This window comes from Anas platyrhynchos, chromosome 5, assembly GCF_047663525.1.
Source record: "Anas platyrhynchos isolate ZD024472 breed Pekin duck chromosome 5, IASCAAS_PekinDuck_T2T, whole genome shotgun sequence".
NCBI classification, from domain to species: Eukaryota; Metazoa; Chordata; class Aves; order Anseriformes; family Anatidae; genus Anas; species Anas platyrhynchos.
In genome coordinates this window covers 12,436,445-12,452,483 of record NC_092591.1, presented here as the reverse complement: position 1 = coordinate 12,452,483, position 16,039 = coordinate 12,436,445, and the positions used below count along the sequence as shown (strand labels likewise).

The following is a 16,039-nucleotide window of genomic DNA, read 5'->3' as shown; positions in this document are numbered from 1 at the left end:
TTTTCAGTGTGCAGAGCCTTTCCTAGTGAATTTAATGTTGTTGATTAATGGTTTATTTCCTTGCTTTCCTTTCACAGGCTGATGAGAAGCAGTCCTTCCACTCCCTGAGGCCATAGGCTGAGAACTGCTGCTCCATGGTTTATACAGACTCCTTTGGAAAGCAATCTAAAACAGTAGCTTTACTCAATAACTCTTGCTGCACTGATACTACCCAGAGCAATCCCATATTCTATTGTCCAAAGCATGTTTTAATGAAGGAAAAAAAAACCATAAAGTACATAAAGTATCTCCACTGGTGTCTTTTATTAAGTAATGCAAAATACAGTATTAATTATGACACTGCATGCATTTTAGACAATATAAATGCAAGCCTACAGAAAATGTGACAAAGAAACCCTCAATTACTTTTGAGGTAGTATACAAGGAAAAATAGGAAAGCAGAAACACAGTGGATTAAAAGAACAAAATATTGGTATCACTTTGTGCATACATTAGTCACTCATAAATACATTTGTATGAAATAAGATACAATTCCATTCTTTTTAAAAAATATACTTCTTCAAATTCACCATTCTTGTTAGTTTTGTTTTCATATGAGATTTTATGGTATTTTATCAGGTGGATTTATTTTTTTTTGTCACTGCCGTCATGATTGTACCCTTTTCCTCCAAGAGTTTAGGCACAGATGGCCTCATGCACAAAAATAAATAAGAAACCTGCTTGAAGGGAAAAGAATCCTGTTCAAATAGCTTAGGATAGTATAATAAATACCATTTTGTTTATAAAAATATTTCAGGTTTATAAAAGAGGGGAGGGGATGATCTCCCATGTGGAAAGGATGTTAAGTGAAAAGTGCTGTATAACATTTTTGGAGAGATTTTTGTTTTAAACATATAGTACCATTATGAATATATATTTTATAATAATCCTGTTTCTGAGAACCTTATGTTCACTAGAAGTATCAAACGCTGTTTGCTTCCTTTTGTGTGTTGTCTTATTGCAGTTCTGGAAGATGCCTAGTTCAGAAGGGTTCCATATAGTTGTGCTTTTGTAAGGCTGTCCTTCCGACTCAAGCCAGTACTTCCAGTCCGTTGAAACTGCTGCTGTTTGCTGTGAATACCCGAATGGCTTCCTTGCTCCATGGAAGACTGGTGGATTTCTGAGGCCTCCATCGAACTCTGATTGAGGGACTCTGCTGAGCTGTTGGGGCTCACGTCCACGTATTCTCTTTTCAACACTGGGCTATTTTCAATGTTTTTGTTACTGCATAACTGGACGGTGATCCTTTCATTTTTTTGGTCTCTTGATTCTTTTGTTTTGTAAGTGGGCAACTTGTCCTGCTTACAGCTAGTGCTGATGTCAATGTTCAGGCCACTGTCTGTTCTCAGGAAGCAAGAATCCACAAGTCTGCTTTGGCAGATATCATCTCCCTCTGAGCAGCTATCTGCTTTGTAGGTGGCATAGATGGGGCTTGCTCGACTGTCTCCCTTTTTAATTGGGCTGCTGTAGTACTGCTCTGAAAAACTGCAGGGCGATAGCCTGTCAGTGTTCCTGTAGGAGTATGCACCAATGTCCTCCACGCTCAATTGCCTCCATCGCCCAGGCAAGTCTTCTTCTGAAAGGTGGGTGCTCATTTTCTGATTCGCTAAAGCCTGCTGTGGTGTCATGGCTGAGAAATGAAAGGGTTCATTTGCATAAGGAGGCAGAGTCCTAGTGAAAGTGGGCGAGTTCTCATTGTCGTCAGCAAGCTCCATGTGCTGCGCAGGTTTGGACTTGGCAAACCTCGGGCTTCCCTGATGCTCGTAACCTGCAGGTGACTTTCTTTCAAAGAGTTCGTCTCGGTTGCTCATGTAGATCGCTTGCTGAGAGGCTGTCATTGTGTTGGCTTGGGCGTTCTCCTTCTCCTCGGATGTGACGCTGAAGCTGGAATAAGAGCTGGAGGTCGGCAAAGAGGTAATATACTCTGGGAAGGCTTCGTGAGAGAAGCTGGAATGGAAACCATCTTCTTCGACAGTACTGTCTGTGGAGTTTTGGGACCGCAGGAACCCCACATCTTTCACTTGTGTGTCCACACTCTGCCTCCTCTCCCTCCTCCTCTCCTCAGGGCAGTAAAGGGCAGTGTCACTGCAGTAGATGTCTGACTTGTACTGGGGCCTTTGCCCGAGTTTTCCAGCAGAGTCCTGAAATTCCCTTGTAGAGGGGCTTGACAAGTGTGAAGACAAGCTGTTTGGGTCTGGTTTTTCCAGTACTTTGGCAATGACGCAGGTGGGTATGGTGTCCGCGTAAGATGTGTGGCACAAGGGGACAGAAAGGCTGCACCCATGTTTTTCCAGATGGATGCTGACTCTTTCCTGAAAGTCAGATGGCAACTGCAATACAAAGAGATGGGAGAGGGAGGGGATAGGGGAAAAAGGTGCATATCAGTTCTGGTGTCTGCTTGGGCTTATGCAACACTGATAGAGGAGTGCAGTTTATGACATTACATAGCTCACCATATATGGCTCTTTGACTAATGTGATGGCCACAATCTCTGTGCATTTCTGAAAACAAATGTAATCAAATTAATTTTATTTATTTACTTAACATTTGGAAGTCTTCATTTGCTTCCTCTCATGGAAAACACTGAAACTGAAAGGATTGCTTCCTAATTAATTCAAGTTGGATAGAAATGAACTAAGGAATGTGATAAATGATGACCTTCAGAAGGCAGGTGGGGAATTATAGCCTACAGCAACACTTTCCAGACTGCATGTGTGTGATTTGAAGTTGGTGTGTGGAGTTCTCTGCTGGGGTGAGGAAAGAAGAGGAAGAGGTCAGATATATTCTGTTCTTTTGCCTTTCTTTGAGCTTCTCTTGCATCCAGCCCAGAGCCAAATTATCTCCTGTCCTTCACTGCTGTGTTTTATAAATGACATTATTTGAAGAGGCAGGATAGTTGGTTTCACTGACACTTACAGCAGTGGTACTGGTTGCTGTGAGAGGAGTGTTTCTGTGCTGGGAGGAAGCAAATGAAACCAGGTACTTTACCCCAGAACGTGGACCCTGCTTATCAGGTTGAGCATCCTTATCAGCCTCTCAACATACCCTCCTCTTCCAGCAGCTGCAAACTTTTCTAGTTTCTTACTGCACCAACAGAAACAAGAGCTAAAACCCAAAGATGCATTTTGATTCCTGTGGTGGACCACTCAAAATTAACCCATAAATCTATTATGCATCAAAAATCATATAGTTTCTGTGGAAATATGGGATTGGCTCCGTGGGCAGTGATTCCACCTGCCATCCTCTCATGTGCACCAGAAGAGGTTGAAAGACTGCATTCTATGGTGCAGCTCAAAAGCCCAGTAGGTAAATCTTACATAGGTATAACTAAGCATGATACTAACCATATTTTTTTCTGCTTTGCTTATTTCAAATGTTTACTGATGATCCCGTAGGAATACAAGTGACTGCTGCATGAGATCTCTCCCTCAGTATTTCTTGCTGGAAATCAAGGAACTCATGTTTGGGCTAAGTTTGTAACTGGATTTGTGACTTTGTGACAAGGTTAGCTCCCTTGATATCCATGTTTTGTGCCACTTAAGAATACAGCCCCTGAATTCTTGGCTGCACTGTACTAGGTTCTATTATTATTATTATTAACTAGAAATCAAGTTGCTCTTTACCAAATAGTGGTTACTCTTCTATCCCCAATTAGCACACTCCCATATTAACTTTGTTTCTCTAGAAGAGACAACCCTTTGAATATTTAGGTGGTCCCCCTCAGCCTTTCTCTTTAGGCAAGAAGAACTCAAAGTGTCTATTGTCTCTAATGATCTAATATTATATAGTGTGTGAAGTCTCTTTTTAACTTAACTGGGAAGACATTAAAGTTGGTTTAATCCCTAGAATTCAGTGTATTCAGTATGGCATGCTGTTAAATGGCACTCTTGTTAGTCTGGAGTAGGATGAGAGGTTTTTCAACCAATAGAATTTCTATGTTATTTTAGAATAACCATTACGTTGATAATTATCTCATATATCTTCCACTGGAAATAAAGAGTATGATATTGCCAATCTGCTAGCAGACAGCAATATTAGTCAGAATAAGTACGGATGGAACAAAGATTGAATAAGTGGTTTGTAAAATAGGGCCTGCTGTAAATTGCCACAAAAGTGACAAAATGAAATACGGTTCATTTAATATGAAATTGCTGTATGGGTCAACTATCATTTAGTATCCTGTAACATCACTCTTTGGTCCATTTTGTATACATTTTTTAGATTATGAAATGCATTAAGAAAAAGTTTTTTTGTTTTGTTATTATACTGGAAACTGAAATTACTAAAATGAGATTGCTATCACATTACTATGTTTTACTGTAGTTTGGTTTCTGGATAATATACAATACTTCAACAAGCAATAATTGTGCTTGTAAGGAATTTAGTGACTGTGACAATGCATTCACACTTGTTACATTAATAAAAACTTGGAGTTAGGAGTGAAGTCTTCCCATTTATCTAAGTGTATTACAGTCTGTGAAATTATGGGAGGTCTCATTTGTGATGGTTTTCTGCAAGTGAACAACTAAGTAACTTTAAGGTCCTAATTCTTACTAATAGGCAGGGTCCTTTTGGTATGAATAATGTGATGATGACTCCTGGATATGAGTCGCTAAGGAAAGTCAGTTACTAGGAAAAAATAACAGGATGATGGTTAATCTGGAAGTTTTATCTCAGTTCCAGGAAATCATTGCCCATTTGATTGAAGAGTATTGATCTATCTTTGTCAGTTTTGTTTAGTGCTCTTAGCTTAGAGGTGGTTTATACATTTCACATGCAATTTTGACATAATTCTGTCACAGAATCGCACAAGAGAGGTCATTTGGAGGGACACTAACCTGATGGAACTGATAAAAGGAAAGCTTTTCTTTGCGACCTTCAACAAGTAAATATACATGAGGAAGGAGCTGTTGATTTGAGTAGGGTCCTACTTCACTAAAGACAGCCTTGTTCATGGAGATAACATTTGCTTCCCTTTAAGAAGTTTGTTTCTCACGCCTAGCTTCCTTGGAAGTGAAGATTATTAATTAAAGCTTACACCTTGGAAATCAATCATCCAGTGCTCTGGTTGCTTTACAAAAAGATATTTGTTCTGTCAGTCTATTTTAAAATTCAGGTTTATAAATTAGCTGGACTGGAAAATAGCTTCAGGAGGAAAGCTGGTTATATCAGAATCTCTGATGCCTACAGGTTGTAATTTCCCCCTTCTCCCTCTCCTCCCCAACACCAACATTTTGCAGTCCAGAGTTCTCACCACTTTGGTTTTAATTTTACGTTTCAACACGGTCAGCAGAGACCCCATTCTATTGTACAGCAGAGCTGTGGGAAAAAAGAGTACCATGAAGTTACATTACCAGCTGTGATTTGGTCAGCACCCTCCCCTGCTACACAGAATAGCAGCACCCTTCCACTTGCTTGAAGAATTAAAAAAAAAAAAATCAAAACCTTAAGGGCAAAAACATTCTGGAATTGATACATGTAAAATAACCTATTTTCTATAAAACATTTATTTATCTATTTAAATATTCATCAGGTTTAGTCACATTACCTCAGAAAGTTTATGTGCCCTGTCATAATTTTTGCTGCACTGGAGCAATTGAGCAGCTAAATTGCAGTCCTTCCTATACAGCTCCTAAAAAAAATAAAGAAAAAGAAAAGGACTGTTTTAGAATTTGATGGGGAACTTTGGAGCATACTTTAACTTTTAAAATCATTAAGATTCTGTGTTTCTTGTGTGGTGCAGAGAAGTTTGTCCCTTTGCTCTGTGAGGGTTGATAAAATTACCAGAAATTTAAAACTGCAGCTATGGAACAGTAATCTGCATTTCAAAAGATGCATACTTACCATTAGGAACTTGACTATACTGTTAACGTGCATGGAGCTATGAAGGCTAAAATAAGCATGATATTTTAAGCAAAAAGGAAAATTTAAGAATTGTCAAATTTTACTGAGTGTTATCGAGATCAGCACTGAGATAGTACTTTATAAAATGATGAAAAAATCTTATGAGACGGTGGGAGAAATTCACTGCAGAAATATAAATTGTATATATTTTTAAATGTCCTTTGTCTCCCTATAAAATTTTCTTGGTGGTTCTTGGCTCCTTTCTTATCTTCCAGAACGTAAATTCTGGAGACAAATACATTAAATCTCTCTGCAAACATTTGATGCTAAAGAACAGCATATTTTCCTTGGGTAAGAAAATATCATGAGAATTTTACAAAGGGAAAAAGAGAATTTAGCAGGCCATTTAAACTATTTTTGTATTGAATGGGTCTCACAGCCTATCTAATGTGAAGATGCAGTACAAGGATTTGCCCTTAACTCATTTTTCACCTTAATTTAATTGAATATACATGACTGTTACTGTCTCCTTCAGCCAGTTTCTGGAGGTAAGTTATATGTTGCTTCTGATCAAGGTGCCATTAAAAATTAAAACTAAGTTGGCTTCACAAGTTGACTTTATAGGTGGGAATAGTTGAGACAGACAAAACTTAAATGACAGTGGATGCTAAGCCATACTAACCTGTAAAAATTAGAAAATATTTATAAGAAAAAAAGTGTTAAATATGGATTTTTTTTTTTCCTGGTGCTAATATTATTTCATCGCATGCGCATTTTTGCTGTTTTACTTGTTCCTTTATGGATATATTTTCTTTGAAAAGGGCAAGCAGAAACTCTCTCTGTTTAGAAATATAATTTTAAATGTGTTCTACAATAACAGGCTCAACAAGATGTTCCTGGGAGTCTGTGAGGCATGTGGGTAAATGTATTTTTCTCATGAACATTAGTTTATTTATGTTTTCATATTTGAGGACCCTTAGAAACTTTTTCCATGCATGTGTATCTGTCTGTGTGAACATTAAACATGCTACTTTCTGCTTTAAATGTACTGGGGAGATAGATTTCACTTATGTAGGTTTAAATTTTATGTTAGAACACATTATCTTTATTCCTTAAAATAGATGCAGTAAGAATCCAGGAATTCAATTTAGAAGCAAAATCTGTTGCACATGCATGTGATTCTGACACATTACATGCACATTAAATGCATAATACATTGCTGTAGAATGAATAGCATAGACACGTACCCCAGGTCCCTTATGGGACACAAAAATGAAATCACTCCAAAATCCAATCCTTTCTTTAAAAGCTTTGAGGCTCTGTTTCTGTGAAGTGGTTGTCATGGAGAATACAAAAAGCATTTCTGGCACTTTATTTTTAGCTACTTTAAAAATTACTACCAAAAAAATTACATGTGATTGGGATGTGCCACATGTACATTGTTCTCAACATGTTAGGGCACACTGTGTGGCTGGACAGACTTTGTGTCTTAAATATTTATCTGGATGGTAACTAGCCACATCTGTGGCAAGCAAAAGAATAATCAGATCCTAAGTCCAAAGTGTTTTCCATTCTCTAAAATATAGTTTTGCATCAAAAGCATCATTTTATGTGTTCACCAATGGAATAGGGGGAAATAAAGTTGGAGGAAGAAATACTGGCAGGATAAAAACATGTTTTCCCCAGGTGGGAATCTTCAGTTTAACACCCTCTCTTATTAGACATAGTATTAATCGATTGTTTCATAGTTCTTTATTTTAAAATTTGGAGTTTATCCTTTACTTTTATTAGTGACACCACATAACGAAGGGCAGAATTTTGTCTGTGAATTGACATCAATTGTGAAGCAATAGTACTTGTATTTGAGGCTTCTGTACTGTAGTGTAATATTCAGCATGGTTCACAATAATTCTGATGTCTTGGAAGAGAGTACTCTATTCCAGGTCAGTCTAATCTGCCTTTAAAAAGCTATCAGTATTGAAAAAAATTCTTCAGATGTGGGCTCAAACCTGACTTCATGAAGTAGATATAACGCATGAATTCTTATTATAAAAGCTTTACCATTTCTTTCACTTCCATTTTAAATATGAAATAACTCTACTGATTTCAGATGAAATTAATCTGGATTTATAGGTGTGCTTCTAAAACTCGAAATTAGCCCATTGAATTTACCAAGTTCATTTAGTTACAGATAGTGGAATTATGAAGTATCTATTGTTTCAACAGTTTCTGTAGAGATCAAAGATCATACTGTGGACTCTGTTTGCATTGGAAAATGGTTAATCACATAGGCACAATTCACATCAACAGACATGTTAATTGCATCAGACCTGTTAATTGCATGACCCTTGCTTTGATTTTGTGTGAAATATGGGAAGATGGCAATGTGTTAAAGAATAAGCATTAACAGAAACACATCTTCTGTAGGTGATTTTTTTAACTAAGTGTCTAAGGAATGGCACAACAACTAAATGTCTGCAACTTTCCTTTCTTTGCTATCTATATTAGATTTGTCCCCGGAGGGATTTCATGAGCTCGGTTGCCAGTTGCAGACCACATGTTCCAGCACCGTTTAATGAGATGCAGGGTGACAATCACAAAATATATACCCTGTTTCATTTCACAGAGATAGGTAAAGTGTTAAATGTGAACCATAGCTGGGGAAAACCTGTCTCCCTCTGTGATAATCTGAGTGACCAGGTTTGGTCAATCTTATTCACTACTAGCAGAGCTCTCTCATGCTGGGCAACACATGTCAGTGAGCAAATACTGAAATATTAGAGAAACTGTGGGAAATGTCAGGTTCTACATCATGCCTAAAAGCCTTATGATGAATCCTCACTTGAGACATGTTCATGCCATACCTTGGAGCATGCGCTTCTACTTGTCTGCTGTACTAGACCAATGGCAAATTCATTGTGGAAACATTTCCATTTCTTAGAATATATTTTTAATCAGGTTTTGGTTAGACATAAGGAAAAAAAGAATCAATGAAAAGGTTCACTCCAGCCCCTTAACTTTAAACGAGTCAAAATTACAAAATGATGAGAACATCAAGCATGAACTTTAAGTGTAGGTAATGTTACATTTAATGTAAACAATGAGAAATTATTCTATAATTACACAGGAAGTGCATTGCCTAATTTACTTCAGAGTATAACCTCAAGATGTCTCCATAATTAAATACTTACATTGTCTTCTGACAACTTATCTATTGTCACCTTGGCCTCTATTAAGTGATTATTGAGTGCAATTATTTCATGGCTCAAAGCTCGTTTTTCCTCTTCATAATGTTGACCCTATGAAGAAAATGGAGTAGTCAGTATTTTTTCTGTCAGAATATTTCAGTAAAATGCCCAAAGCGTGATGTCATTCTCAAACCTAGGGAAAAGCACAACAGATCAATATCTTTTTATTTGTTTATTTATTTACTATTTTCTCTCAGCAGATAAGGTGATGTGCTTTGAAAACATGGAGGTCAAATTAGACTCACACTAGGTACTTTCACAACAGGCTCTAGCTAGCCTGTGAAAAAGGATTCGGTTCAGCTTCAGCTGTTCCTTGTTTGATGCAAGCCAGAGTTTCTAACCTAGAAGTGACTTGTGCTGCTCTTGGCTTTTGCCACAAGAATGTTTCAGTTATGCCGTTAGCTCCCATTCTCATTAGGATGGAAAAACAATGTTTAAAAAAGAAAGTGGCTGTGCCTGAGCCAATTTCTTTTTAGCTGTTGACTGTTCTGGCTGCTTTAAAAGTCCTGAATGTAGTTGTTCATTTCTCAAGATGAATGTTTGCCTGACTGCGGGGTTAGCACAGGCACTAGCAGAATGTGACCCACTGCGGAATTATATGAAAATAATCTGATTCAAGCTTCTTTCTGCCCACCGATTTAATCTTGTTACCATAAAGCTGTAACTCTTCATTATAAATGCAAAGAATTCAGCAGGAAAAGTAAAGTGCCACTGGCCCTTCCCCCTTGTGTCCCAGTTTCATATTGCATTGTTTGTTGCACCACCTCATATAAAAAAAAAAAAAACAGTAACGACCGTTTATAACCCTGCCTCTAGCTTTACATTACCAAAAAAAAGTATGGTAGGTTCTATGTGTATCTCAGATCAAGGTACCTTCCCTGTGCTCTGTGCTATATGAGACCATGATAAAAAGGGGGCTTGCCAATTATCTGGAATGATATTTTAGAAAGCAGCTTCTCAATAACAGAAAGTAGGGTAAACTTCAATGTTCAAAGTTTTTCATGAAACTACTCCAGTGACAAATTCACAATCTCACTTTCCATTCTAAAATTGTTAGAGTAATTTGTGAAGGATTTTCTCCATCAGGCTGATCATGTTAGGTACTGAAATTTCCCAAATGCCATATTGCCGGGGTCACACAAAAATCTTCCATTAACACATGCTCAGCATTGTCAGCTAATTGACAGCCATGGGAGCATTGTGTCTTGAAGTCTGAACGAATATCAAGGTTAATTATCCAGCTGCAAAGCACCAGACTATATTATATAAAAAAGGGTGATTAAATTGGAAGTGGCAACTCATCCTAAATCACTGTTTAAAGAAAAACACTTTCTAAAATGGTCTAAGAGAACCCATATCTTGCTTTAAACAGTGCAAATATGATTGGGGGGGTCACCGGCCTAGACTGTTTTAATATCAGCTTTTATAGGGACTGGTTGCTCCCTGCTGTTACAAGCCTGGAGCCTGGTGTAGGCTCAAACCTCTCCTGTTTTCTTCCCCTTTGATCAGTTCGCCAGTGCTCTTGCTCGCTGCCTGGGGATTCTGTCATGGAAAGCCAAAGTGTAGCTTGGAGAGCTTGCAGGAGCAGCAACCTCACTGGTTTGAACAAGACGCATGATCTTAGGGGCTATGTTTTTTAATTAGGCAGATCGACATGGTTTTATATGAGGCCCTTAACGCTCATTGATTTTAATGGGAACTAAACAGCTAGGCACTTGGTAAACCTCCTGGACATCTGTACACCTCTAGAAATCTGTCTCCTTTGAGAGCGTGACTGAAGATTACATTTTCAAAGGTATTTAGCTGTGTAATGAGGTAGACAAGTGCTATATTGGCATCTCCAACTACCTAAATACCTGGGGACAACGTATCCCCTCAGTTTTCTAAATTGTTTCGTGCTTTTGAAGGATCCAGGTCCCCTGAGTACAGACTTAATCTTCCATATAACTTTGTATTGAAGATTTTATCAATCCTTGCATGACAAGTTGTCGTCAATGCCAGGGCAGCTGATTTGTAGGACCCCTTTTTGCTCTAAGTCTGATTTCAATGCGTGTTGCTCTTGCCTAACCAAATTGAACTTGGCTTAATATATTTTGCAGTTCAGGCAAGATTGTCCAATCTAGGATTTATAGGCTTCAGCACAGACAGGAACTCATAAAAAGGCAACAGATTTGGGCTTTGGAAACAGTATTTTCCATTGCATTAAGTAATGCTGAATTGACTGAATTATGGTTTCCTTTTATTCTAGTTACTGAAGGTTTTTGGCTGACATTTTCCAGACTTTGTATCTGACCAAGCAAGACTTAAAAATATATTTTGGATTTGTTGAAATGTAGAATTCATCTCAGTCCAAATTTATATTACATAGGCCAGGAGCTAGACACCAAAGTTACAGCCATCTCATTCATGCTGTGGAGGATTGGGAATGAGAAAGAAAGGCTAGCCTCAAGCTTTCTTCACCAGTTTCTGTTAGCATCTTTCTCTTAAAATCAGTGTTGTTGACATGAGCAAGGAGCAGTTTGCCCCACTGTGGCAAAATGAGGTGGACAGCACCCTGAAAGGCTTTTCTGTATTGACCACATGTTCTGTGTCCCCATTTTTGAAAGTTCAGGGCTTCAGCCAGATATGACTGTGGTGCAGTTTTGGCAACAACAGAGCAGAGGCTTAACTCTAAGACCAGCTTGAGGAAAACAGTGCAGCTGGAAGATGTGGCATGGTAGTGATGGATAACTGCATTAAAAGGATTGCTAGGTACTGGCAAGTGCAACTTTGAGCTCTCCGGTTGCAGTCGGGTGATCATTTTTCCAGCAGTGAGTATAAATGATGGAGGGGGCTGGAAGGAAGAGAGCCATCATAATATCAATGCCACGATTACAAGTTACAAATAGAGATGCTTATTTTACTTATAAGCACCTTCTGTAGACCCCTCTGTGCCTGGCATCTCCTAGATGCTTTCTTCTCCTGCTCATCCACAGTGCTGGTGGCCTCTCCTCTCTCTCCTTTTGGCACAGCTTTCTGTTCTGCAGGTGCTAAAAACCTACCTCCTAAAACTCAGTAACAGATCAAGTTAATGGGGTTATTGATATGCCAACAGCTTGCAGCTGGGCTGAGGGCTCCTGAAGCTTGATCCAAAATGCTGTGCATCTTTGTTCAGGAATTTTTGTTGAGTCAGCTCAATGCGTCTTGCCCTGGCCTCCTCCCCTGGCGCAGAGCCAACCTAAAAGAGTACAGTGCATGGTGTCTGACTAATTTGTCAGAACTGCAATCATGTGCCCATGTCTGAGTCAGACCAAATTAGTACTGCTGGATGACTCCAGCGGTGCACAGTGCTGATATTAATGTTGGGGGATGCTCATGGTCATTGCTCCTAGCCCAAGTTTAGCATGGGCCTCACTGCCTCCTACTCAGATCCCTGCTGATGAAGGAATTGGGTACCTACTCTTTCCAAGGGGATCTGGAACCTTCTCTATCTATTAATATTTATCTATGACAGTTGCAATATCTCTCATATCTTCACAGATACACAAAAATGTAAGGTGTGACTTTCAAAGCTCCCTGGTATTGTCTGGTCCCTGTGTCTGTTATTATGAGTGGGGTAAAAAGAGTTTTGATAGGTTGATATAGCATGAAATACTTAACAGATAAGAGCATTTTGGTATGTGACAAAATCTGGATGAAAGGATCTGCTCAAAGCTTTTCTTATGTATTAGGGCATCAACGAAGACGCCTACTCTAGTCCTGCAGCACAGACGGATAAAATGTAATAAAGTTGGTTGTCTCTCTGGTAATGTTTTACTTTCCCTTCAGTGCTTTCCTGTGTTACAGCAGCTGGAGGGTGTCCTACTGTAAAGTGGTGTCAGCTTCCTGGTCAGGGCTAGGCTGCATACTTTGCTGTCCTGCAGGAGCTGTGAGATGTGTACAGACCTTTAGAAATCAGTCTCAGTTTTGCAAATGAGCAGTGCTGCTCTGTGGAAATGTCAGCCTTCTCAAACATGGCAAAGTAAATCTGTCCTTGATGTTCCTGTAAGGAACATTTCAACGGATAGCATTTCAATGCTGTCATGAGAATAACGTCATGGTAGCAATAACCATCAGGACAGACCAGCATCATTCCTTTGGAAATGCCTCTTAATAAATGACACCTGAATGACAGAAAGAAAGAGGGACAGAGACTTGATCTGTTACAAATACCACCAGAGTGGCACTGTTATCCCATCCCGAGTGCCTGGATAGAGGTTTACCCCAATACAGACAGAACCCTGTTCTCTCTCTCTCTTTTTTTTTTTTTTCTTCATTGCTGTGATTTTCCAGGAGAAAGGCAGCACTTGCGCAGGAGAAATTCCCCACCCTCAATGCTGTTATTTCACTGTTTTTCTCAGAGAGCTTCAGTTGTGATCTTTTCACTATAAATATTAATAAGTGCTGTAAGGTATCTGCTAAGCAGCTGCAATGTATTTCCTGTTATTCTGCTGATCTTAGTTGGTGGACAAGTGTTTTGGGGATGTATTTTCAAAACAAGGTCTATATATTTTATTGCCATATTTTATATTCCGTTTGAAATCATCCCATGGAGAACAAAACAGAGAAGTTGAGAAGCGGAGACACAAACTGGTAGGAGTGGCTGACACTCCAGAGGGTTGTGCTACCATCCAGCGAGACCTGGACGGGATGAAGAAATGAGCTGTAACCATATGAAGTCCAACCAGGGAAGTGCAAAGTTCTGCACCAGGGCAGGAACAAGGCCAGGTAACCATGCTGGGGGCCACCCAGCTGGAAGGCAGCTCTGCAGAAAAGGATTCAGGAGTCCTGCTGGGTACCAAGATGAACATGATTCAGTAACATGTCCTTGCCACAAAAAAAGACTAACATTATCCTGGGCTGTGAGCTGTTCAAGAGAGGTGATCCTTCCCCTCTGCTCAGCACTGGTGAGGCCACAGCTGGAGTACTGTGTCTAGTTCTGCCCCCACCAGCACAAGAAAGATGTGGAGCTACCAGAAGGAGTCCAGCAAAGGGCCACAAAAAAGTGATTAAGGACCTGAAGCATCTCTCCTATGAGAAAAAGCTGAGAGAGCTGTGACTGCTCAGCCTAGATGTGAGAAGTCTTGGGGGGAATTCATCTATGTGTATGAAGGGACCCAGGCTCATTTCAGTGACAGGACAAGAGGCAATGGGCACAAACTGAAACACGAGAGATACCTTCTGAAGACTGGGAAGCTCTTCTGTACTCTGCAGGTGACAGAGTACTGACACAGGTTGCCCAGAGAGGTTGTGCAGTCTCCTTCCTTGGAGATCTCCAAAAGCCACCTGGACGTGGTCCTGGGCAGCCTGCTCTGGGTGGCCCTGTTTGAACAGGGGCTGGACCAAGTGGCCTCCAGAGGTCCCTGCCAACCTCAACCACTTTGTGATTTTGGTAAGCAATTATGGCTACCACACCTCACATGACTGCTGTGATAACCACCATAGAGCATTTGCAGTTGTTATAGTACTTGGTATTTTAATATCCTATTATAAGCAAATACTGACATCTGCCATAGAAGAAAATGCTTCTGTTGTAATGCAGAGGAGATTTAATATATAATTAATACATCCTTAGGTCCTAATAAAATAGTGAATAAGTATGTATTGAATATAATACAAAGTCACTTTCTCTCTGCTATTCTGTCAAGACTTCAAAGAGACCTCAGGTTAGACTTGGTGCATGTGAATGCATGTCTGTCAGTAGAGCAGCATCTAATTATTATTAATAATTACGCTAATAACAAGGGATGAAAGTGTGAGAGCTATCAGAAAGAAAGGGCACCTAGATGCTCAGTACATTCTCAGTGATTGTTCAATGACAGTATCTCAATGATGAGTGAGGATGAATTTACTTTATAGCATCTGTCAGTGTACCTCTTATATCATAGTGAGTTATAAAAGCAGTCATCCCTTGGACAACTGGAGGCTGGGAGAGTACACAATAGTCTCTCCCACCAGGTGTGGAAACTTTTCACTGTTGCAGAAGATAATAGCGTGGCTTAGTTAAAGCTCATATGAACTCTTCTTTCCATCCAGGTGTGTCACAGTTCCTTCTGAGCAAGGCACAGTTTGAAATAATGTTTGAACCAAGGGACCTCTTAGCTTGCTGGCAGTCTTAAATAGAAACCAGGGTGGTGGTAGGGATGACTAGTCCAGGGGCATATCTGACAAAGTAAACAAAACTAGCATGAGAAAATTGTGGTGGAAATAAAACCTTTTTTTTTTTTTTCTTTTTTTTTTCTTTTTTTCTTTTTTTTTCTTCTTTTTCTGTTATAACTCCTTAAGTTAGCAGCTGTTCTATTTGCAATGCTTCCCCATAGACCATATGCATGACATATGTTTTTTCAATTGACTCATAAAAAAGCAAAATATGGTTTAGATTTGCAGATATGACTGGATATTTTCTGCAGCAATTCATAATATTAAGCATTACTGCACGTTAGTTTCTGCTCTGCAGATCCTGTTATGACAGATTACATGTTTGTGTACGTGCATGTTTATTGATGCTTTGGAGCTACATGAGTTTGTGTGTCAGTTCAGAGCCCAGCTATAGATATCCCCTACTCACATGCACTTGCACCTAGGGGCAGAAACTGTAATGAAAACTGTGAGCTGACAAGATGAGAACAAGAAAAAAGAACAGTAAAATAGTTTTCAAAATGATCAAATTGTGCCAGCTGAAGCCAGTTCATGACTTGAACCTCGGGGTGTAAGTATTTTCGTACTGACCATTGCTTGATAACACCATTCAATGCTTCTTGCATTTTTTTAACTACTTTGCGTAATAATCCTATTTTGGTTTAATGGCAAAATAAGTATATAAAGGAGCTATTTTCTTACAGACTTACTGAATCCACGAGGCTGTTTAAGAATGTGCATGCTTATGAGCA

General features: G+C 39.3%; 1 protein-coding gene across 5 annotated transcripts in view; it reads right to left on the bottom strand.

Annotated features, from left to right (window-relative positions):
• Positions 1 to 283: 283 nt before the first annotated feature.
• The window catches only part of BEGAIN (brain enriched guanylate kinase associated), a 161,948-nt gene continuing 146,192 nt past the window's right edge, over positions 284 to 16,039 (bottom strand). For 4 of the 5 annotated variants that reach the window (XM_072038292.1, XM_072038295.1, XM_072038293.1 and 1 more), the window contains 4 exons: positions 9,075 to 9,182; positions 5,588 to 5,671; positions 2,493 to 2,540; positions 284 to 2,369 (listed from right to left, as the gene is read on the bottom strand). In XM_072038292.1, the coding sequence (XP_071894393.1) occupies positions 1,017 to 2,369; positions 2,493 to 2,540; positions 5,588 to 5,671; positions 9,075 to 9,182 (1,593 nt within the window). In that variant the 3' untranslated portion in view covers positions 284 to 1,016. The remainder of the gene's footprint in view (positions 2,370 to 2,492; positions 2,541 to 5,587; positions 5,672 to 9,074; positions 9,183 to 16,039) is intronic. The other variant, XM_072038294.1, reaches the window with a different exon arrangement.